The 26093-nt window shown below is 39.6% G+C and overlaps 1 protein-coding gene across 3 annotated transcripts in view; it reads left to right on the forward strand.

Moving 5' to 3' along the window:
- Positions 1-25348, forward strand: part of nlgn2 (neuroligin 2b) — a 140151-nt gene extending 114803 nt beyond the window's left edge. The window contains exons 5-9 of one of the 3 annotated variants that reach the window (XM_023962099.1): positions 7427-7612; positions 12828-13093; positions 14012-14165; positions 14664-15030; positions 20218-25348. In XM_023962099.1, the coding sequence (XP_023817867.1) occupies positions 7427-7612; positions 12828-13093; positions 14012-14165; positions 14664-15030; positions 20218-21133 (1889 nt within the window). In that variant the 3' untranslated portion in view covers positions 21134-25348. The remainder of the gene's footprint in view (positions 1-7426; positions 7613-12827; positions 13094-14011; positions 14166-14663; positions 15031-20217) is intronic. The other 2 variants (XM_023962100.1, NM_001201507.1) reach the window with 2 other exon arrangements.
- The last annotated feature ends 745 nt before the right edge of the window (positions 25349-26093 follow it).

Here is a 26093-nt window from a genome sequence, read left to right on the forward strand (position 1 = left end):
CACCTCAGAATTCATTGGGCTGCTTCTGTCCTGTGTCGTGTCATCAATAAACACTAGTGTCCCAGTGCCACTAGCAGCCATGCACGCCCAGACCATCACACTGCCTCCACCGTGTTTTACTGATGATGTAGTGTGCTTTGGATCATGAGCTTCTCCACGCCTTCTCCATACTTTTCTCTTGCCATCATTCTTGTAGAGGTTGATTTTGGTTTCATCTGTCCAAAGAATGTTTCTCCAGAACTTTTTTAGAGGCTTTTTAGCAAAGTCCAATCTAGCCTTCCTATTCTTGAGGCTTGTGAGTGGCTAGCATCTTGCAGTGTACCCTTTGCATCTACTTTCATGCAGTCTTCTTTTTATTTTAGACTTGGATATTGATACCCCTACCTCCTAGAGAGTGTTGTTCACTTGGTTAGCTGTTGTGAACGGGTTCCTCTTCAACATGGAAATGATTCACGATCATCTACCACGGTTGTCTTCCGTGGACGTCCAGGTCTTTTTGCGTTGCTGAGTTCACCAGTGCTTTCTTTCTTTCTCAGGAAGTACCACACTGTTGATTTTGCCACTCCTAATACTGTAGCAATTTCTGGCATGGTTTTTTTCTGCTTTCTCCATTTAATGATGGCTCCTTTCACCTGCATGGAGAGCTCCTTTGACCGCTTGTTGTCTGTTCACAGCAAAATCTTCAAAATGCAAGCACGAACCCTCTAATCAACTCCAGGCCTTTTATCTGCTTCGCTCATAATGACATAACAAGGGAATTGCCCACACCTGCCCATGCAATAGCATGGAAGTCAATTGTCCAATTACTTAAGAGCCCATGAAATGAAGGGATTGTGTTTAAAATATGCTTTAGTTTTCCACATTTTTATGCAAACATTTTGTTCAACCCATGGAATAAAAGCTGAAACTCTGCACTTCAATGGCATCTGAGTTGTTTTATTAAAAATTCACTGTGGTAATGTACAGAAACAAAATTAGAAAGAATGTGTCTCTGTCGAAATATTTATGATCCTGACTGTATGTAATTGTTAATTCAGACACAGAAAATGACTTTAGGAAATGTTGCATATACAATATCATTTAAAGTTTTTTTTTATTATTAAATACACAGTATATTGTACAAAATAATGGTTAAATGTGCATAAATTACAGAGTCATAATTTTAAAATGACCACTTCCCACGTTAAAGAATTATTCAGTCTGCCTTAAATTAGCCAAACTGCTGCAGGTTGTAAAGCGCTTCACACTTTAAAGGAACAAAACGCTTCATTGGTTTACTTTATAGTCAACTTCCAGCGCTTAGAATCCTGGCTGAACATAAACAATTTTATGGACTGATTTATTGACAAGTTGAGTTTGTAGAATAAACAATAAAATTAAGATTTTGATCTTATATCAATGGTAAATAGAAACTGTATCTCTGATATTTTGTCTTTGGGGGAAAAAAAAACCTTAAATGTCTCATTTGACTGTTTTTTTTATTTTTTTTATTCCTGATCGATCTGCCTGACTAATGGTAGCGAGGGGGGTTCTAAAACATCATTGGACCACGTTCCAATTAACTGTTACAGGATGTTCCACCACTTATCAACACCTCCCGACTTAGATTAATCTTTCTGTATTGACCAGCTATGTACCAACGGCTTTTAAATTAGCTTTAATTAAAGCATTGCTTGGAAAGCCCACTCTCCATCCTAATGTGTTAGCCGATTTCAGACCTGTGTTTGTGTGAAATCCTTTTAAAATGTTGTCTAAAAACAACAGATCGCTCATTTAAGGAGGAATGGTTTTTCATGAGGAGTTACAGTATGGATTCAGGGGGACCAACAGAGCATTAAAACAGCTTTACCCCCCTGCAGCTTTCCTTTATATTATTTGTCATTCTCTTTGATCTCATTGGTGCATTTAAAAACAGAAAATATGTTATCTTGACATCCTAACAGTAACATTGCTATCAATGCTGCTCCTGTTTGTGTGTAATGTTTTTTTTGTTTCTCTTTTTGGACACAGTGTGGTTAGCTCTGGTCCTCCATACGGCTTTACAGAAAGAATTTATCCATCTCCTTTTGAGCAATGCATCAAAAAAATGTCTAAAATGTCAAATCTGTCTGATAATCTAACTTCAGGCTGCCGTCTGTTCGCACCCTCCTCTGGAGAATAAACAAACATCCTGGGAATGTTGTGCAGTTACAACGTCTCTCCAATAGGGGGCGTTATCACCGAGAAAATAACTGACCAAGAGGTAAAACGTGCCGATTCTTTGACTGTAATAAAACAATGAAAGTCCTTAACCTGCTCACTACACCACATTTACTACCTGAAACTTTAAGTATTTGTGTGTACTTTTTCAGCTTTTTTTTAAGCTCTCAAATGATAATAATTCAAAGAAAATATAAAAAAAAATCCTCCAAAAGCAGGAGTGAGAAATGTAAATAAATGTATGCTATGCTAGAGACGGTTTTGACTGCCAGAGGCAGGTGTCCAAAAGTTGTGCTACAGTCAAATGTGCGATGTTAGAAAAGATATTCCAACGAGATAAAGGAAAGTATGCAAATATAGAGTAACACCTTAAGAGTTGAGCTACAGGAGTTTTTTAAAGTAAGAAAAAAACAAAAATTGAAATACTTCCATTCCTAAACTATAATTTTAAAAAAAATTGAACAAAAATTGAGCAAAAATGACCATTTATTATTGGTTTATAGTCTGGTAACAACAACGTCACCTGTATTATACCACTAAAGCAAATAAAACAAAATTATTGAGAAAACTACAACACAATAAAACCGAGTAAGACTAAAGGCTCATCTACCTTAAGTAAAATGTTTACAAATGCAGCACAACAACTTTTTAAAGCACTTTTGTTTAAGGAGTTTAAGGAATTGTAAATTGTTACTACCACTGACTGTATCTTAAACTGATCTTCTCGCTCTATATTGGAGCTTTGTTTACAACAGAACTTCCAATTTTTTTCTTCCACGGCTGTGCCGTAATTTTTCCAGACCAATCACTATCTCACACGTCATCAGACCAACGTACAGCCAATCAAGTAATGTGACATCATCATTGGTTGCAGCGCGTGTTTGAAGACATTGGAAGTTCCGTTGTAAACAAACCAAGCTTCGACATAGAGCTAGAAGATGATCTTCTAAACGGGCTTATATTTTTGTTATGATTATTGCTAAGTGCATGTTCGCTTATAGTTTTTAAAAAAAAAACATGTAGGCGAAGTGCGTTTAAAAAGTAATAACGCGCGCTTCGAAGGCCATTGACCCGCTTATACCATTGTCACTTACAAAAGCAATACATATTAACCGGTTTTTAGTCCTTAATTCTTGTTTTTTTTCCGATTTGGATCGCTTTTCTCACAAAAAGTGGACTATTTATTACGTGATGCGGCGCGATGTAACAAATAGTCCCCGTCGTGGCGCACCACCGCTGCAGTTAAGATTCGGCGATATATATATGCGGATCTTTCAGACTGGTTGAATAAAGCATCAGTTCAGAGAGAAAGTTCACCTCTTACCACTTGTTTTTGTCCAAATGATGAAGCAAAAGGTTGTTTTAAAGAAGCCGGCGCAACAATACAAAACATTTAAGCTACGTGACCGGAACTTCTTTTGTCACCGTGCGGTTATCAGGTTTTAACGCACACCCAGCAGCCAATCAGAATCAAGTATTCACCCGGACCATGTTATAAGTTGACAATACTATCCAGTTTCAGGTCTGACTCCTCCCCCATGAGCGCATATATACCAGCTCTTTTACTAGCTAATTCAGAATTGACAAAGCCTCTTGGATAAGAGGTGAAACATCTTTTAACTTTAAAAACTAAGTCCAGATGACAGCCCCTAAACCTTCTGCTATGATTAGAGAATGAATGTTCCAACTAGTCTTAGCTCTCTGTGCTAAGTAACATAAAGAATCGACACAGACCAGGCTATGCTGATATACTCACAAGAGACAATGCATAGGGTTTTTTTTAATACATTTTCCATTATGGGACATAATTTTGAAAATAAAGTACCCATGACAATTACTCTGGTGAATCTTCCTCAACAGTTGTAGCTTCAAAACATTTCTACAAACATCTGAAAATGATTTTGCTCTCATCCCAAGTTTGTTTTTCATATTCTTCAATTTGTTTGCGTTCTGGCTTTTTTTTTTTTTCACGCCTGGCAGCAGTAGGAAGAAGCGATTGTCTGATTTGGAAGGCGGCTGGTTGACTGACAAGTGTTTTATTAACTGGGCTGAGGCAAACAAAAGGCATCGGGGAAGCAGCTCTTCCAGGTTAAATAAAGAACAAGTAAAACAAAAGACTGGAACTTGAAGGGAAAAAAAGCAGTAGAAGCTCATTAGAGAATCCATCGAGGAGGATTTTGTAATAAAAACATGGTGATCTGGAATGATAGGTACTAAAAGATCAACAGCAGAGAAACAACTGATGTGTTTTTAGGAAACAGAATCCAGGTGAGACAGAATGACTGCAGATAAAGCACAACACAGTGAACAAGGGGAAACCCTTTCAAAATAAGAGGTTCAATACGAAGACAAATTCCGGCTGAACGATTGAGGAAAATATAGAAAAACTCCTAGAAAAAACTAACAGACTAACTTCCAGTCATGGATATTGTGGTTGTTTTTGAAGCTGATAGGACTTTGAAAAACTTTTTTTTTTCAATTTATTTGGCATTACAGCAGGGGACAACAGAATTCAGCTGTCACCAATTCTGCACAGTGTTCCACTTTAAAACATGAGAACTCTGTAATGTTCACCTCAGCTGTGACAGACACCATCTAAAAAATCAGATTGTGGTATTTTCAATAAGAACCTTGAAATGGTTTTGTATGTAGCCACTCTGTTGCCCGGGTGATATGTTTGGGATCATTGTCATGTTGGAAGATCCAGCCACGCTGCTATTAGAGAAAAATTTTGTTTGGAGGGCACAGTGTGGGCATTACTAATGCCAAAAAGGCACTTGAGTGGCAAACGGTGGCAGACGCCAAATGCTGTAGCCTCACAACCTCGGACCGTGGCCGAAATGAAAAGCCTGCAGAGGTCCAACAAGACGCCTCAAGGAAGTCGGAACCGGCTCATAAGCCACTCGTCCTCGTTTGCCAGCAAGTCTTCTTGCAGTCTAAAGATGCGTTCACTCCGAATTCTTCTATTTGCCACATCTTCTAAGAGCGCAAGATCAGCCATTGTGCGTCACTCATTACGCATTGTGATGGGGCATTTTATTTCCCTCCATTTAATTACATCTGACAAGCTACAGATGTCAGTAATAATCGACGTGGAAATGGGAAATTGTTCAGCGCAAATGTAATTTCTTGTTGCTTTCTGAATGGTTGAGACGTACGCCATACATTGTTTTATCAAAAATAAAACAAACTAAAGGCATATGCATGAATACCATAATTCCATATCTTATGAATAAATGTTTTACTATGAAAACAACTTTCCCCAGTGGACAATTAATGCATCTCTCTCCATCTATCCATCTGTCTGTCTAATTGCACCTATATCTGCTCCGCCAGACGGACACACTGACGAGAATATCAGTTTTGTACATTATTTCGTTCTGTTAACTATATTATTTATGAGGATGAATTGCACAACATGCCAATATAGCAGAACATATTTCACTTTTCTTTCTGCAAATAAGTGTTCATTTGAATTTCTGTTGTAATTTTCGTTTGATTTTTTTTATTTGTTTCACTGCTGATCGATCAAACGGGTGTTCGTGTAGGCTGTTAATTGTAAGACTTGCTTTGTGAAGTCTTCATGTTATTTATGAGAGGCACTATTGTCATTTTCACTTTCACGTATTTCTTCCATCTGCCGACGGTGTCGCCGTTTCTCATTTCACCCGTTTTTGTGTCCACGCCTGGGTCAGAGCTTGCGTGAAGGACCGCACATTTTCCCGTCAAGTTTGCTTTTTATAAATCTCAATTCTTGCGTAGAGAGTGGCGTATGCCTTCTTTTGTGCATACGCAACGTTTATAAATGAGGCCCCTGGTCTGTCTCCTTACCGTTCTTCGGATCATTTGTTCCCAACAGGTGAGATTCCCAATATTGGGGCTCCAGGTGGAGGGAGACTGTCAGTGATCTTGTTTATATCTTCTATTTTCTAAGACTTGCTCCAACAGTGGATCTCTTCTCATCGAGCTGCTTGTTTGTTGTTCATTGGTTCCTCCCAGTCTTGTTCAGGTGTACAGTCTTGTCTCTTAGCTCTGAGGTCTTGGTCATGGTGGACAGGCTGCAGACTGACTGTTTAAGGGTGTGGACGGGCGTCTTTTATTCAGATAACCAGTTCAAATAGCTGACATTAGTACCAAGTGGAGGATAAAAGAGCTTCTTGAAAAAGTAACAGAATTTTTTTTTGCTTCTTTATAGGAGGTTAACATTTATTTTCTGCTTCATTATACAAATAAATTCTTTAAAAATCAAACAATGTAATTTCCTGGATTCTTTTTTACACTCGGTCTCTCACAGTTGAATTGTATCTGTGATGAACATTACAAACCTCATTGAGGTTCTCTGCAAGCAAATCTTGAGAAGCACTTCTAATGAGACACTTTTCAAACTGCTCCTGGTTGCAGTTATTTTACAAATTAGCATGTTGAAATTTTAGTCAGCAGTGTACTATATTCACCCAGAAACAAAACAACAAGAAAGAAAACACACTAAAAAGTCTCACTAAATAAGTGAAAAGAAGAAAACCCTGCAGGTTTTTTTTTTTTTGCTGTGTGAACTGATGGCGCCACACATCATGAATGCACCTCAGGCAGTGGTGTGTTTTCTCCTGAATAATCGCTGAATCTTTTTACCGTCCGGGTGAGAAAATCAAGAGACGAGGCGGCTGAATCAAATCCGGGGCATGTATGATGAAGTGGCTCTCTTTTTGTCCTGCCTTCCTGCCCTGCTGCAGACTTTACAGTGGGAGCTGAGCGGATTATGAAGTCCGTTAACGCAATATTTGAATTTCAGCTTGCTCTAAGACACGTGAACAGGCATTCTCTAGTGCAGGAACAAAGTATTCTGTCCATTTGGATCGTTGTGGTTTTTTTTTTAGTTTATTTTATCTCGTTGTGGGTGTGCACCTGCTGCGTGTCCGGAAAGTGGGTGAAACTTGCCTTCTGCCACTCTCCTCCTCCCTCTGCGGAGAAGTTTGGTCCAACTTTCAGCGTGGGCATTTGAAGTTAGTAATTTGATGAGCCTTCAGTGGGAACGCTCAGCCGTGCTGTGAGCTGGAGGCTGAGAAGTTAATGACAAAGACAGCACACTGCTTTCTAGATTTGCATGGGACAATATGAAAAAGTAAGAAAAAAACAGCGCAGCATAATGCCCAGACACCCTGAGATTTCAAAAAACTCCTCGATCATTTGTATTTTTCTCTCTTTCTGCTTGCTTTATTTGCCCCTGCAGGGTTTTTGAGCACAGGGGACCAGTCTGCAAAGGGGAACTATGGCTTGTTGGACCAGATCCAGGCTCTGCGTTGGCTCAATGAAAACATTGGCCACTTTGGAGGAGACCCAGAGAGAATCACCATCTTTGGCTCGGGGGCTGGAGCTGCCTGTGTGAACCTCCTCATCCTCTCCCACCACTCCGAGGGTACGTTAGCTTCCGTCAGTCCTGTCTTAGCATTCAAGGAGAAAGAAGACTTAGCTGATAAGAATTTTTAGCATTTGGAGGCATTACTCTCCAAAGATCCAGACAGGATTCGCTCACAAAAATATTTAAATGAAAAGCCTCCCTTCATTAACGCTTACTCTGCATGCTCATTTTAAGGCAGTGTCACACAGCCACTATGTACATGCAATTATATGCAATTATTACGTAAATCGTATGCATTTTTAATTTTTTCTTTTTGCGGGATGTATACACAAACTCGAAACAGCAAATAAGCGGGGGACACTGTACGCTTTTATAGATGAGAGAAAATCAGACAAAGAATGAGGAAAAAGCCTTGTCCATCCTGAACAATGAACTCTAGCAGTCAAAGTCTGGAGGCGTTACTGATCGTGTGGCTCAGGGTCACAATCAGGAAGTTCATTCTGCAGTCTTATCCCAGAACTGTGAATTCTGGGAATACCCAGTAACCCTGCAGACCAGGAACAAGGTGCTCTGCTTGGAAAACACAGCTAACCAAAGTGCTGAAACTGCAGCCTTTTTGACCATTTGAAGGTTTTGAACTTTTTGTTTTAATGTTTACAAATAAAAAAAAAAAACAATTTATTCCACTCACTAAAGTTAAAGGAAGATGTGATTTAGAGTATGAGGTTTATGGAATGATTCTAACCACAAATCCAACAGGCTTAATAATAAAATATATTTAACAGAAATGTTACAAATGTAAAGTTTCTAAAATTAAAACAATACCAATTGTTAGTTGTTTTGTCTATATTTTAAAGTTATATTTTGTGTTTAAACCAAAAACTCCACATTTCTTGGCGTTCTTTATCTTTTGTAATTTGTTTTGTTAGTTTAGTGTTTAGAGAGACAAAAATTGTACGAATAGTTTAATGTACTTAGCAAAAGGGGCAGAAATAATACGTTTGTTGTTTTTTTTGTCTGTTGCCCTTTCAATGTCACAAAAAAAAGTTTGCCTGTCATATTATTTTGTTTTCTGTTTAGTCAAAGTCTAGGACTAAGTAAATACATAAAAAGAAATATGGATAAATAAATAAATCAAATTGTAAGAGGCTAAACTGTTTGAAAGATCATTAATATCTTGCCTTGCATCTCTTTTTTTCTCAGGTCATTTTCTTTTTTAATCCTAAAGCAATGGCACCAACCTTTTAAAAGATCAACTATATCCGGCACCCCCTCACCTTTGCTTTTGTAAAGCTCTAACTTACATTCATTCTTGACACACGAGTAAAAAAAGAAGCACTGATTTTAAACTGTAGGCTGTCATTTAAAATAACAGTCTACAGGGGTGTGACGATTAATCGACTTAATCAAGGAATTGGTTTATATTCTTACGATCCGACCACATCCTTCTGTCTGTGACAATCGACCTATCGACCTATGTCGACCTATGTCATTACAGAATTGTTTAAAAAATGAAATAAATTAATCATAGCAATTTTGGGAAATATCATTTGGATTGAGGAACATTAGGTTCAGTATCTGCATATTTACCTCTGAGTCACACTGGTAGAAGTTTTGGCTAAAGATGTCCGGATCCATTTTAGGTCAGTAAATCAGATTGTTAAAATTGAACCGACTATGAATAATATTAGCAACCACTAATTGATACTTTTCAGTGTTTTCTGCAATGTTTTAGGGTTCACAGCAGAACTTTCTGACTCTCCATGTTAACAGATTAGGGCATACTGCGTGGCAAGCTGGTCTTTTTGGCGCCATGCCTGTTTCTCACGAGGTAGGGAGACGCCAAAATTCCCAGCATAAGGAGTCGCTGGTCATCAGGTTTGTGTTCCGTGCTCCTTTTCCGATGGTTTTGATTTGTACACAAGATGTCTCAGACAGGCGCTTATTTTTATTTTTTTTTAACGCTACCAAACGCCAAAAAGTAATTGCCTCACACCTTCTCGTCTCTGAAAAAAAAACCCCGCCAGATGTTTGCTTACTAATCCTCTGATGTGAGGGTTGTTTGTGGAGCTGATGAAAGATGAAAATGTGGTTTTAAAACTTTACCAAGAATTCAGATTATGTTATTACCGTTAACCTTCACACTGACCACAATGACCGGAGAAAGATTAAAATGTCTGAATCCTTCATTGCTGCGAATCCTTCATGCGTGCAGAAAAAACATCTTTTATCTCGCCAGAGAAGGCATTCAAGAAAATATACAACCTTGTTTCATTGATTAGGCAGACCTAAACAAATCTCAGGTGCTGTTGTGTTGCCAGCGAAAAGGGTCTTGTATGCTCAAAAGGCAAGGACAGGCACTGTCTTCCGCTCAGAATTCAATCTGAGTTTAATGTTTAAATTTGAACTGCTGGCACTTGTTATGCCAAAGTTCTTGTCATACTTTTGACAAGGCTTGGGTCATTTTAAGGAAGATCCTGGCATCTTTTCATGGATTAAACTACTCTGCCAGGCCTAAAAGAGGGTCATCACCTGGATTAAAGCAAACAGACAGATGTGAGCTTTCCATCATAAAAGTAATTAAGTGATTTGACCTTGACTGACGCCATGAAGAATTTCTTTTTATACTTTTTCATAAATATATCAGTCAAAAGATTCATTGTTTTGTGGGAAAATATATATTTTTTTCTATTAGAAATAATTGGAAAACCACTGCCCTACATTAAAATAAAAAGGAGCTTTTTGAACTTTTTTTTGTTTTGTTTTTTTGGAGGAAGAGTTTGATCTTCTAAAATTAGGTAGTCAGAAACTCAGCAGATATGACAATTTTTTAATAATAAAAGCTCTTCTGTCTCTTACATATGAAGAAATTACAGGATTGAGGGTGAAAAATAAATTATTTATTTATTTAAGAATGTTTTCCGTGGAGTTGATTTTAAAAAAATCTGGTGTCCGCCCACACTTTGCATCCTCCTCCTTTTTGAGGGAAGGATGCCAGAAACCAGTTTGGCACATCAGAAAGACTGACTTTAAAGAAAGCACAGGTGTGGTTATGTGGCCTACTGACTGATTTGACGCCAGCTCTGAAGCTCCTTTTGAAGCTCCCTGGTGGCCACTATCAAGACAGAATTTCTAAAAATGGACATAAAACCTGTCCGTTTAAGGGATACGGCCCGAAAAGTTGCTCTGAATTTGAGCGTATGATGGTTTTCTGTCCACCAAAGGCCAAACATGGCGAAAAATTGAAAGAAATTAAAAATAAATAGCAACTTTTGCTGATTTTTTTTTTTTTTGCACTGTAAGGCACATGTTAAATCTTTATTTAAAAGAAAAGAAAAAAAATAGTGCGCTTGGTTGTCTGGTTGTGCGATTTTCTGTCAAAATGTTTGACAATTGGAAGAACAAAACACTCGGCAAACCAAGTCCAGGACGTCAAATGCTAATTGATGACGATATAGAAAAAGTGAAGAATCCTTTTCTGAACCAGTTTGGACTTCAGACCTAATCAGAACCTTTGAAAGGCAGATGGTCCTTCATAGGTCAGGGGTGTGTGGAGAAAAAACATTGACTACAAAGCCTCTTTTCCACTGAGCAGGATGGTCTGTTCCTGTCCTCAAAGTTGGACAGTCACGGCTCATGCGGGGTGGAGTGTAGACCTATTGTGTACCTTTGCATCATAGTAGTGGGACTACAACAAAACAAAGCTATCAAGATCAATGGAGCTCATCCAGCAGCCCAATTTCTTCTGCTTGGCGTTTGGTACTTCGTATATATAAGTCATTTAATGTTGTCTGAGAAAAGATTGTGGACGGCGAAGAGGAATACACTGGCGCTAGTCTGGCCAATCAACAGGTTTCATCCTGTGACAGTATCTCCGCCCGTTCCATTTTTCTATGGACCTACAACCAAGGAGGAGCCCAAAAATGGTACGAATTGGTCTGGCTCAATGGGTCAATTTTATAATGGAAACACTCAAAATACCAGACTATTCAGTGGAAATGAGGCTTAGGAGAACTGGACCTTGTGAGTGTGATGTCACGTGTAGAAAATAGTTTACTTTCGGCTCCAAAAAAAATAGTGAATTCAGTTGCCATTTTTTTTGCGCCACCATGTTGGAACCAGATGGTTAAGTGATTGGTTCCTCTGATTACTCTTGATTACCACTCTGGCCAATCAAAAATAAGCTTGTTGGAAATCCACATCGCTAAATTGAAAGTAGGTTTGGGAAAATCTGTCAAACAAAAATTTTGAATGTTCATCGTGATACCACATACTTTAGTTGAGGCATCTGATTGGACAGTACTAATTGACTAACTACACTATAAGAAAAAATATGAAACAAAAATTTGGATTAGTAAGATGTTAAGAAAAGGTTTCAGAGCAAGAATGGTTATTCTGACAATGACTGAGTAATAGCTGTTTGTTTCTCAATAGAGGTCTATGGGATTTTGGCTTCTTGGAGCCAACTTGCACTTCCTGTTTGGAACGCCTGGGGGGAGGAGTCACTCAGTCCAAGTCATATACAGTCATTGGGAAAAACCACTTATCTAAGATAAGGATGCTTATCTAAAATAAGGATGATCCAACATTATATCAGTTTTTTGGGGGGAAAGGAAATAAGTTTGTTACATTTATACTTAGTTTTGTTTTGCTACTGTTTGAAAAAAAAATTGCTGAAGAAGTTGAAGGGCTGAACGGTTTTTGAAGGTACACCGTGTGTTTGCAGAGGAGAGATGAGGAGCTGAGAGGGAGCTGCAGCTGAGAAGCTTCCTAATTGATTTCACAGGGAGACGAGCGGGGGTGGGGCGCATGCAGAATATGGGGGGGCTTAATTATTAATGACAGAATCTGCAGATAAAACAGAGGGACAGCAAGCCACTTTACATAACAGTGCAACGGTGCAACAGAGCGAGAAGGGAAAAAAAAGTTCCTCTTTTTTTTTCCGTCTCTGTGCCATTTCTCAACAACCTCGCCGCCGTTTGCAGAGCTGTCACTGTTCTCGTTGCTGTTGTCTCTCTCTGCATGTAATGGAAAACACATTTTTTCACACAAACTATCCCGATGATTTTCTCCAGCTGTTAAATGCTGCCACTTCCCCCTGCTTTGTACTTTTCCAATGCTCCTCCTCGGAGACGTACATTATTTAAAACGTCACACTCTAGAGCCCTGCAAACTCCAGCAACTGCAGGCGAAAGTGTTAGAAATAAAAAAATAAAAACTGGCAGGGAATTAGTACTTGCATATTGTAATGTGTGGGAGTGCAATTGTGTAGGTCTGTTCCAGAGGGCCATCGCACAGAGCGGCTCGGCCATCTCCAGCTGGTCGGTCAACTATCGGCCGCTGATGTACACCAAAATCCTGGCAAAGAAGGTGGGCTGCTCTTTTGGGGACATGGCAGATTTGGTCGATTGTCTACGAAGGAAGAGTTTTCGGGAGCTGGTGGACCAAGACATCCAGCCCGCACGCTACCACATCGCCTTTGGGCCTGTGGTAGACGGGGATGTGGTGCCAGACGACCCTGAGATCCTCATGCAGCAGGTAGCCCCTGAGCAGAGTCTAACCCTCAAAGCCACGTTCACACCTCCCTGACAAATACACGTTCAAGCGACCAATTTCAATTTAAATGTGAGCGCGTGCTTTGGGCTTCCGTATTCAAAACTTGGTGTTCACGCGTCGCTACGCTAGTTTTTAATTCGTTTTTGCGCTCTGCAGACAAAATATCACACGTGCATTGAAAGTTAAACCAGTTGAACTTTGACCAATCGGGAACTTGGATTTTGTAGTGATGTATGGATGGCGTCCTTTTTAATTCACAGAACTGTCATCCGTTTGAAAATTGATCACGAAGGAGAAATGAATAACTGCGGTTTGTGCGCGGCTGGAATTCTTTGACGCCAAGTCTTTTATCAATTGGAATAGAGCTGTAAAAGAAAATGTCCGAAGCAAGATTCCCAAGATTTTCACCACTTCGACATTTTGCACCAAGCCTTTTTCATCTGTAAGTACGTGCGCTAGTATGGGATGACGACAGTCCAGTGTTTTATCGTGTACTTGATAAAACATCCCCTGTGTGAATATAGCATAACACCGGAGCCTTAGCTCTAGTGTGTATATTCCTTCAGCTACAGTAACTCTTCAACCATGTAGGTAAATAATATATTACTGGATTCTTCTGCATAGAAATGTGCTTTGCAAAATTACGCAACACTTCACAGTAGTATGTGTTCCATGTCGGTGCAAAGCTGTACGAAAAGCTGCTTTTCTCCACATCAGAATCCACTCATTCACTTTGATCGCATAAAAGGTCAAAGAGTTTCACCACGTCAAAGGGTGTGTGTTATCTAGCTGTTACCGTCAACATCTTCATTATATAATGGTTAACAGCCTTTTTTTTCTATGTGTTGTGTAAACACTCATCAAAGTCTCTTTAACACCCCTGGTCTTTCTTGTTCTTAGGGCGAGTTCCTCAATTATGACATTCTGCTGGGTGTCAACCAGGGAGAAGGTCTGAAGTTTGTGGATGACAGTGAGGGAGAAGATGGAATATCAGCAGCATCCTTTGACTACACCATCTCCAACTTTGTGGATAATCTATATGGATATCCTGATGGTCAGATCTTACCCTTTTTTCCATCTATGTTATTTATCCATTCAATGTGTATGACGATATAATAAAGAAATACTCAGAAATGCAATTTTTTAGCTTAATTTTCTTTGAATATGTCCTCCATCATCAGAAAAATGCCAAAGGACCGTTAAAAAACATTTCTTTAACAAAAATCAGATGTCAAGGTTTTAACATCCTTACTACCGTATGTGGTTATCTCTGATGAGTATTCAGACCTTCATTTTATACTGGTCCCCTTTACATTTGTGCAATGGAAATGACCCAAAAGTGTTAGAACTGCAAAAAAATAAAAATAACTCTTAAGAAGTGAAATATTCATAAAGAAATGTTTGGCAGAGAGCATGTCATGATTACAAGATAAAAGCACAGCTCGAAATGAAAAAGGTTTTGAGGATTTTAATTATAATTAAGGCAGAAAAGTGGATACTTAATTTAATGAATTCATGCACACTCATGTTGAAATTAATTTTTTTTTCCAAGGTAAAGATATCCTCAGGGAAACCATAAAGTTCATGTACACGGACTGGGCTGACAGGGACAACAGTGACATGCGTAGGAAGACCCTCCTGGCTCTGTTCACCGACCACCAATGGGTAGCCCCAGCTGTCGCCACTGCCAAGCTGCACGCTGAGTTTCAGTCACCCGTCTACTTCTATACTTTCCACCACCACTGTCAGACTGAGGCCAGGCCTGACTGGGCCGACGCTGCCCACGGAGATGAGATCCCCTATGTGTTTGGGATTCCCATGGTCGGAGCCACTGACCTGTTTCCATGTAACTTCTCCAAGAATGATGTGATGCTCAGCGCCGTAGTCATGACGTACTGGACCAACTTTGCAAAGACAGGGTACGTACAGGAACCACCTTTAAAGACTTGCCCATTTTTCTCCGTGTAAGCTTGGTTTTCTTGTGTGGTTCTAGTCATATTGTAATAAAGTTGCACTTTTCCAAATTGATAAAGTTGTTTGGAATCCAAACTAACTAAATTATAGGCAGGGCAATGGACTGACGAACTGTTCGACGCCACCTTCATCCAATAATGACTAGGATAGGCTCCAGCATCCCAGTAACCCCGAATGGGATGAAAATGTTTAGAAAATGGATGGATGAATGAAACTAAACCATACAGACTAAAAATGAGCTTAAAAATAATAGTAAAAATGAAATTGGCTATAATTATACGATGGTCTGGGTGAATACTCAATTCTGATTGGCTGCTGGGTCTTGATAAAAAAATGATAATCCCAAGCCCAAATGTCATATTTCACTGCGCTGGCTTCTTTTAAACAAACGTTTGCTTCATCATCTGGACAAAAACAGGCGATAAGAGGTGAATTTTCTCTCTAAACTGATGCTGAAGTCCCCCTATGACAATTTTTTTATGAAAACGCTCCCAGTGGTGTTTTAATTATGATTATGAGGTTTTTAACCAAAATCCCACAACCTAAATGTCTTAAAAAGCAATATTTCATGTTTATCTAAAGCCTCTGTTTCCAAAATCTCCTCTACATTGGGCGTGGCAATTGGTGCTGAGCTGAGTAGCTTTGCTCTTGATCCCCCTTTCTGCAAGCGGCGTGTTACGTGCGGCCAGCGCTGAACCTTTTTCTTGGCCGCACGGACCCAAAGGATCCGATTTGTGCGCAAAGGTCTGGCAGCAACGCAATTTCAGCAGCATGGTGCAATTTGGTACAAATCTGAACCAAATTGGCAAAGGCGGCTATACCCTGGACAGTCTGTCGCATAGGGACCATGGAGCTGGAGCAATGGCGATCACTATGCTGGCTCTTGGGAGGCCAGCTGGTGGGCAGACAGAGACCCACTGCAGGATGCCAGCCTGCTCGGGCCTCCATAAGAACCTCTTTACTAACAAGGTGGGGCGATAACGTACTGTGACTATGCTAACTCCAAACCTTGGTAGTAACACAAAAAAAATAGACATTAGTCGGAATATCAGATTCACAATAAAAACCAACCGTGTTTGCAATTCGTAAAATTAAAAGATTGGCATTTTGACAGAGCGCCATGTACCCACCAAAATTGCTTCGACATCAGTAAGCACAATCAGAATTAATCCATATATAAGGTCAAATTTTTTTTATTTTTTTTTTAATAAGGTTTTTAGCTGCGCCTATAGTGCAGAAAATATGGTGATTTAAAGCAGGGCTGCCAACTTTTTATGAAAGCTTGGAGTGAGAGTCAGAAAAAAGAAGTCACTCTATACTGCATATAGATTAGACAAGTTTAGTTTTGTGAAAGTGTATTTGCGAATAAGGTGAAAAAATCATGAACTGAAAAGGAAAAAGGAAAAAAAGACTTTTTAAAGAACAACACAAAATAATTGTTCAGCTTAATAACATGGGAAACAAACAAACTACACTAAGACAAGACAAGATACAAGGCATTTAGAGAAAAAGGTTAGAACTGTCCCTTGTTGTAAGTACTTGTGGCCTTTTTTGAAGGTTTGAGAATTTTAGTTGACTCCCACTTGACAGAGCGCCATGTACCTCTCAAAATTACTTTGACATCAGTAAAAAACCTGATTCAGGGCCTACTACCTTAAAGTTTCATCCAAGGCCAAACTGTTCCTGGTCTTGGTTTTGTTTAGGCCCACTTTGCATTTGAGTGGAGCAGCACCAGGACCAGCTTTGCCATGGTGGCAAGCCTCTGGAACAATCTGGCACATGTAAGCTGGGAGAAATAAATAACATCCAGCGGTTCAAACTAAATAAAGTAATTGAAGTCGCCATTTTTCTGTGATATAGACTTCGCCACGTTGGAACCACGTTAGTAAGCGGTGATTGGTTCGAGTCGGTCTGAACCACTGAAAGCAGGCTTTGGATAATCTGTCAATCAAACCTTTTGAGCATTGACATGAAACAACCTTGTTTCATAGAGGCATCTGATTGGCTAGTTTACAGCTCGAATATTGCACTACAGAAAAATATTGTGAAAAAGTGAGGATTATCAAAAACGTGCTAAAAAAAGGTATCAGATCAAGAAGGATTATTTTGACAAACAGAATGGTTTCTATCAGCAGGTACTTCCTGTTTGGAACACCAGGGGCGAAGCATCACTCAGTCCAGTTCTCCAATACAGGCAATCACACCCATTTATTAGGCTACTTTAAAATACAGATACAAAACAAAAAGCACCATAACAGAACTACAGTATGCATCAATGGGTTTTAAAAGACAAAGAACATAATCTAAAAACGCAAAACAATGATTATTGAAAAACTTTTGTATTTGGATCTCGGTAGACATAATTTTTTCTGTTTTCTTTGATCCCCATTTTAGCCCAGAAATTGTCCATCTCCCTGCAGTCTCACAGTTCATGAGTCATAGATCTCAAATTTCAGTTTGGGTTGGCTCTGCACGTAACACTGTGTTTCTTCCAAATGTGCAAATTGATGACGTAATCGCCTCCTGCGCATCCCTCAAACGGCTGCACCGATTTCAGTGATGCTCTCGAGGCTGTGTGATTGCACGCAACACATTGATTTAAGCCTTACTCACTAAAGGGGCGGACTTACCATTAGTAAAAGGTAGGTGATTGCCTGGGGCCACCAACACTCTGGGCCCCCGAGTTGAACAACTAAGAAAAGGGTCAAAAATCAATTTAACGTTCATTATTATTTAACTCTGTCATAAAAACAAACCGACCCCAAATCACATGTAAAAGTGTTTTGTCCACCCCCGTCCCTCTGCAGCAATGGAATATTCCAACATTAAAAAAGGAGACTAAGACCAACAGGGACCAATCAGTGTTCAGCAGCGGAGCCGCCATCAGTTTGTCAATGTGCGTGTGCAGGACTGGGACTGTTAAAGCACTTTTAAGAAGGTAGTAAAGCGTTTTATACCATGGTCCGGGTGAACACTCGATTCTGATTGGCTGCTGGCTGTGCATTAAAACATGATAACCCCACAGTGAAAAAAGAAGTTCCGGTTAGCTAGCTTAAATGTTTTATATCACTGCGCCGGCTCCTTTAAAACAACCTTTTGCTTCATCATTTGGACAAAAACAAGCAGTAAGAGGTGAACTTTCTCTCCGAACTGATGCTTTATTCAACCCATCGGGACGATCAGCATATATATATCGCCGAATCTCGACTGCAGCGGTGGTGTGGTGCAACGCGGACTATTTGTCACATCGCAATGCGCAGCATCACGTAACATATAGTCCACTTTTTGTGAGAAAAGCGATCCAAATTGGAAAAAAATCAAGAATTAAGGTCTAAAAACTGGTTAATATCTATTGCTTTTGTAAGTGACCATGATATAAGTGGGTTAATGGTCTTCGAAGTGTGCGTTATTACTTTTTAACGCACTTTGCGGAAGCAACAGTCCTCCACTTCGCGTCGGACGGTTCAGGCTTCCACGGCGTGCGTTAAAAAGTAATAACGCACACTTCGTCGGCCATTAACTCTACTTAACCCTTGGGCCATCCAAGGACCGTTAATGTTGGGAGTGGGGTCAACTGGACCCCACAAGATAGCACAAGGGATATAAGTATTTACCGTTTATTTTGTGTTTCTCTGTCGTTTTAGTCTTAAGATCTGACGTGAAGCTGTGCTGAAAATACGCTTTTTGCCCTTATTTGGGTTTTTATTCTACTTTTTTATTTAAAAAAATCCTTTTTTTTTTCTTAATATTTGAGAAAAACATAGCTGCTGATAAAGTTTAGTAATAGTCAATTATTTAATGTTTCTGTCTGACTGACTGCAAAAATGTTGGATCGATGTAATATTATTAAAAATGTGTCAAAGTCGGACTTTCAAGTGAACCAGGACATAAAACAATAGGTGAATAATTACTGTTAATTATGGCTAATTAATTTATAACTCGTTCACTTTTTTTAAGGGTCTGGTGGTTTTCAAATGACTTTTGGGTTGGAAAACCATGACTCTATCTTGCAACACTGGCAGAAATGAAATGATTCGAAGAGATTTTTTAAAAAGTGTCAAAAAGTGGCTATTAAAAACAGGAGAATGCAAAGAGAAAGGAAGAAATGTGTTGCCATACTTCCAAAAGTGCTGGAAGAAAGACAAGATAAGAAACAGAACAGAAACAGAACAGTGCCCCCCATCCCTCCTCACACATCTCTCCCCCCATCCTGCGCAGCCCGTTGGTGCTGTTTAAGGGCCAGTCTTGTGTTCGAAATGAGAACATTTGACAATCAGAGGGTAGTTTGTGTGTGCGTCCAATGGGGATCCCGTGGGCACTTATCAGAGCCGTTTCAATAATTAAAAAAAACAGGACTTGTGTCTCAACATTATCTTAACAAGATTCTCAAAAAGGTATAAACGTTTTGAGGTGTTAAAATTAGTGAATTATTATTGTAGTCGGTTTAAAGGCTGTCCTCTGGACTTGGTTTTTAAAGACCAATTCCAGATGACAACCTTTAAACCTACTACTATGATGAAGTCTACCTGGATGAATGAGAGTCTTTCTAGACATTAGTGCATAATATTTAGAACTTACTACCACTCAAACTCAAATACATACCTGGAAAATGTTAAATCAAAGTAGATAGAATTTTGTTGATGTTTTAACTTGAGAATGAGTGTGTCACAGTAGTGGATTGCACTCACAGAAACCATGCGTCCACATCCGCGTAAACAAAGAATCCCACTTAATATTATTGCCTAATCAATCACCACAGTCTCCTCAAGCCTAAATTATGGATCCTACGAGTGTTGCTTCAGCCTTAACCAGACCTTAACAAATTCATTAAAAAGATCAACTGGAAAAAGTGACTTTAAGTGTATTTCGTGAGAAATAGAGGTGTGGCGTGAGAACGTGAGAGACCAATCAAATGTGTGAGTCTCACAGCGAATGAGAGTCGGAAGCCTTTTTTAAATATGTTGTAGAAAGGTTGTTAAAAATGTATTTTTGTAATCTCCAGAACGTAAACTTGTTTTTCCTAATAGCTTTTGAAATATCCGCAAAAATGTCAAGAATACCAAAACGGACAATTGTATATAAACAGATAAGAAAACATTAATAGGCTACACCTTTTTTTTTTTTTTTTCCAGGGATCCCAACTTGCCAGTTCCTCAGGACACCACGTTTATCCATACGAAGCCGAACCGTTTTGAAGAGGTCATCTGGACAAAATTCAGCTCCAAAGACAAGCAGTACTTGCATATTGGCCTAAAGCCTCGAGTCAGAGATAATTACCGTGCCAACAAGGTGGCATTTTGGCTCGAACTGGTGCCACATCTCCACAGCCTACACGAGGAAATCATTAGCTCCATTACCACTCGGTTGCCACCCAATAACCGAAGGAAGCCCTCTCATCCCGGGACCCGCTCCACACGACACCCGGTGGTCTCTACTTACCCACCAGATTCTGATCCGGATGTTTCTGAAAGACCCCGCTTTTCTCCTTTTCCCAGTGAGACAAGGGACTACTCGACCGAGCTGAGTGTGACGGTAGCTGTTGGTGCTTCGCTGCTTTTTCTCAACGTGCTGGCATTCGCCGCGCTTTACTACAAACGAGATAAGCGGCACGAACTCATGCAAAGGCGTCACCGCCGCCTGTCCCCTCACCGCAGCACGACAGCGGGAATGGGCGTTGGCATGGGAGTGGTGGGCGCCCCGCCTCACAACGACCTGGCGCTGAGCCAGGAGGAGGAGCTAATGTCGCTGCAGATGAAACAACAGAGGGTGGAGCTGGAGCACGGGACACCACTCCCTTCGCGCGGCGTCCATGGCGATCTGGAGACCCTGAGGTGCCCGCCTGACTATACGCTGGCCCTGAGGCGAGCCCCAGAGGATGTGCCACTTATGACCGCCAACACCATAACAATGATCCCCAGCACCATCAGCAGCATGCAGCCCCTCCACCCTTTCAACACATACCCGCCCATCCCCACCCCTTCTTCTACACCTGTCCCCAGCCACAGCAACAATGCCCTGCCACACCAACACTCTACCACCCGTGTATAGGAGCAGGTACAAGCTTTGCTGCCCCTCTCTGAGCTCACTCTCCTCCATTCAAACGTCACTTTTATCACCTATGTTCTCCTCGTTCGATCTTCTTTCTCATAAAGCCCTCAAACAAAGCTGCAGTTTGTAAGATAAGAGGCAAAGGATTTCCTCCAAACTGTAAACAGAACTCAGAGAGACTGTATCGAAAGCTACTCTGTCACAGTGCGCCACAACTGCTTTACCCTGTTAGCTCTATGAATATTTGGTGCTTAGAAAAGTTGCTAAGCTTTAAGCTTGTAGCTCCCTCATTTGGGTTTCATCATTCAGCCAGACATTGGATGTGTAGCCTAGTTGTTGGGCGCAAGTGTTTTTGAACATTTTTGTGAGTGTGTCAGTGTAAAACTGTGTTTAACAAAGCAACACAAATATGCATTTTTTGGGAAGGGGGAGGGGGTTGTTTGCAAAATGACGATTCAGTAGCAAGCAGAGTTGTATGGGGCAACATATGTCCGAACAAGGTGTCTCTCATGAAGCCCGATTTGTTGGAACTTACAAATTGCAGCTTTAAAGGCCCAATCTGGAAGTCAAATTTGGCCCCCGACAAACCCCAACAGCTGTGTGTGCATTGTAGTTTGAGGTTATTGTTCAGCGTGAAATCAATTAGCAGAGATGGAAGCCTATTTGATGGCAACGCAAGGCTAACAAGAAAACCAAAATGTCTGCTGGGATCACTCTACTCTATCTTCATTGAATCCGTTCACTCACTGCCTCAGCATTTAGAACACTTCCAGATTTGGGCTTCATCTCTTGGGCAGACCAGTAAATGACTGAATCCCATTCGGTACGGTGGCCCAGAAGTGCAAATTACATCCACAAATAATTAAACGCAAGAACATATTAAAGATCACATTGACAATTAAAAAGGAAAACATTTTTTTTTAAATGACGTTTTAGAGATCAAAGCAAAATTCCACAATTCAAAACTCAATTCAAATGAAATGCATTGTGGTCTAAATTCGCCAATCTAGTGAGAATCGAAGCACTCTGGTTTTTCGCAGAGACTTCTAGTAGTTTTCTAGGACACTCAATTTTGTAATTGTAGATTCTGACAGCTGTACTAGAAGGAGAGCTATATAGAGCACCATGAAGTGAGTAGTGAAAGAATCTGTCCACAACCAATAAGGAACCAGACAAGGTAGGTACTATGGGACGTCGCTGATGACATTTGATTTTTGACATTCTGGTTTTGAGGTTTTTGGTTTCCGTAAAAAAGTTGTTTTTTTTTGGTATTTACTTTAAAGTTGTTGCCAACATTAAAGACACATTTAAAAGAGTTTAAATCTTACTATAAAATCAGTGATGTCCTATAGTATCTTCCTTTTCCAATTTATTATTATTATTATTATTTTTTTACATTTTATTTTGATTTCTGAAAATTAGTTTAGTTTTGTTTAATTTATATTCCGATTCATTGTTTTGGACTTGTTTTGGTTTCTGAAATTTTGTTTTGATTTCTAAAATGCAATGGGTTTTTTCATTTGCTTATATCTTTTAACTGTCGTTTTGATCTTAAATATATTGTTTTGCCTGTTGGCACTTCAGGGCCACCGTACATTGGATGCAACCTGGAATCCAGGCTGCCCGTTACAGCTCGCTGCACCTGCGTCTCACACGCTCTAATCATGTCCATTACTTTATTTGTTTCTCTCTCATTATCTCTCTGTCTTTACTCTCCATTTCTACTCGTTTATCTCCTCTCACACTTCTCTTCCCCCCCCCCCCCCCACACCTTCTGCATCTGCTTTTATCGCTCTTTTTATTAAACCACTGACATAACCCATTTCCTCGCAATCACTTTAAGACTCTCCTTTCTCTTTTGGAGTCTTTTATACAAAAACACAAATGTAAATGATGTATTAATAATAAATTGTGAGGATATGAATGAAAAAGAAAACATATTCTGATATCTCATTTTTACCAGCATTCTTGGTGCCAAGTACTGTGACAAAGTTCCTCTTTCGCCGGCGTCCAGTGGACCGCCTGGAGAGGTTCATCCTGACTGTATCTTACAAAAAGAATTACCATCAGAAAAAGTGCCAATCCTCTTCATTTTTTTAACCACTTTTCTTTGTTATCTTTCTTTTTATTACAGGGAACTTGATATATTATTGTTTCTGTGTGGAATGATTGCATGATTTTTGTTTAGGTTTTTATTTGAAATCTGTCCAGAGAGATGTTTTTCACTTTCAGAATTTGCCTTGTTTAAGTTTTTTTTTTTTATCTTCATTTTCTGTTTTAATATCAGCAGCACTTTGTGGTACTTCAGAAGGTATATAAAGAGATAAATATTGTGTTTAACTATAATTATAACAAAGAGAGTAAATATTCCCTCTATTTTTTCCTAACACTGAGGCTGTGCCGCAACCCCGCCCCCGTTCCCCTCCAAGACTGACTTTAAAAAAAAAACCTCCCCCCTAGTTTGCTTTTCATTCCTTTTCTTCATCCTTTGCAGGTTTGCACTCTCAGTGTTTCTGAATTGCACCTGAACATAGCACTTTTTTCCGTTTCAAGAAAAAAAAAAAAGATTCTTCGTGATTATTCTGAATACGGTTTTTCGTCTGCGACTGACATGAACGTTTCGGGAGTCCCAGGACCTGCCTCGTCTTTTCGTCCGCTCTTTTTTCGCCGTCCGATGAGTGTCGCTTCTGCACGTCAGAAGAAGGAAAAATTACATATTTGTGGTCAGAGGAGGAGGGAGCCTGGTATGTCACACCTTTCGCACAAGTGAACACAAAGACAGGTTGTGCTCTGAACAATTTTGGAGACGAAAAGAAAAGCCCTGTGACATAAACACTGGACAATCTGATCTGTCACTAAGGATGTAGTCTACAAATCTGATCCAACAGACACTACTCACACCGCAAAACTGGGGGAGTATTTCCTCAGCATCCTATTTGCTTCAGGCACTCTGGAGCCGGACTGCCATGCCTCATGCCGGACTGGAGCAAGCTGCAAGGACAGAACCAACTCAGAAAACAAACTGTACATTTTTTTAAGTGTAACAGAACAACATGGAATTTGTAAATATTACGTTTGTCGTTTGGTTTGAGTGATAAGCTGGGTCTTTTCTTTGTGGACAACAGGTGCAAGTTCAAGACGACTTTACGAGAACTTTTACGGTTTGTTTGATCCTGTTTCATTTTCTTGACCTCAACTCTCAGTAGGTTTTTGGGCACATCTTTTAGTCTATGTAAAAAAAATTTAAAAAAGAAATAAAAAAGAAAACAAAAAAACCACAGCATGGATGAGGTAAACTCAAAAAGGAATATTTCTGGCTCAGGGTGGTCTCTAAATTGTGAGTAACATGTTCCTACCGAAGGAAAGGTTGTTTAAAGCATAACCTGCACATTTGGCAACATCCCATCAATCATAAAGGCAGCTTTGGAATAAAATTAGTTTATTTTATTTATTTTTTTGGTGAAAAGCCAAAGAGCAGCTGCAGAGAAAGGATGAATGAAGGGGAACAAGGAAGGACTCCAGACAGCGAAACAACATGGTGTCATTAAAGTGGTCAAAAATAAGCCACAAAATTGAGTTTAACTTGTGACATTGAGGGAATGAATCATATTTTTGTTCCAAGTCGTCTCGGGTGTTATTGGACCGTGTGACCGGAGGGGGGTTTAAAAAAAAAAATACAATATATATATATATATATATATATATATAAAATAAATCCTTTGTAGTCCATTTAGTCTTCTTTCAGGCTCTGATCATGGTGGTTGCTTTGCTACCTTTTCCAATTGTGTCTGCACATTCTGTCCATGGGATTAGTGACGCAGCTGTTTGTTGTGAATTTCCTCCAAAAATGACAAAATTCTCCTTCTGTCTTTTCCTCTTTTGGGGAAAAAAAGGGGTCTTGGATGGCTAACGGAAGCACACTCACTAAGTTTACATGTTTACACGCCAAATGTGATGTTGGCTTATGATGGGGGGGGGGAGGCATCCCACTGATCCAAATATCCTCTTGTTATGATGTTTAATGGCGGAGTGTTGAAATGAAAGCTTGCACCTGTTTGTCTGTTTCATTTAGTCTGATACAGTAACCTGAGGAGCAAGAAACTGTGAGAGGAGGAAGTTAAACCAATTTAAATTCATATTTCTATTTCAAATAGAGGCTATTACACACTGTATGTTGTGTATCTGAACCGGAAAACATTAAAAGACATTCTTAAACTAGTGTTTCTTGAGTTGTTCTTTCACAGAGTTAACCATGTTAAGCCACTGCATCAAAGAATTGACAGAAAATTCCCTTTTTTTATATTTAAATGGCTTTTTTAAACCCTTTTCTTGATATCCACAAGCGTTTTATATATATATATATATATATATATATATATATATATATATATATATATATATATATATATATATATATATATATATATATATATATATATATATATATATATATATATATATATATATATTATATAAGATCTAGAAAGTATCAACTATGGTATGTTGGGTGATTTGGTAAGTTTTTTGTGTCTCAAATTTAAACCACACATTTTTAATATGGTCCAACTGCTTATATCGACCAGCTCTTCCTAGTCTCCTCCTCACCAACATCAGATCACCCGCCAACAAACTACTGCTCTACTGTCTGATCAGCAGGCAGATGAACTCCAACTCAGAAGCAGCTGTGATTGTGGCAGGAGACTTCAATCACGTGGAAGTCAAAGCAGTGCTCCCCAAATTTCAGAGGTTTATACACTTTCCCACCAGAGACAACAACACACTGGATCAAGTCTACTTGCAATATCCCAGGTGGATACAAGGCTGCAGCAGCTCCTCACCTCAGATCACATCTCTGTAGAGCTAATCACCAACATACAAACCTCTGATCAGCAGGACTAAACCAACCACCAAAACAGTTCAGGAATGGACTGACGAGGCTTCTTCATCAACTTACTGACTG

This window comes from Oryzias latipes, chromosome 14 (genome assembly GCF_002234675.1).
Source record: "Oryzias latipes chromosome 14, ASM223467v1".
Taxonomy (NCBI): Eukaryota; Metazoa; Chordata; class Actinopteri; order Beloniformes; family Adrianichthyidae; genus Oryzias; species Oryzias latipes.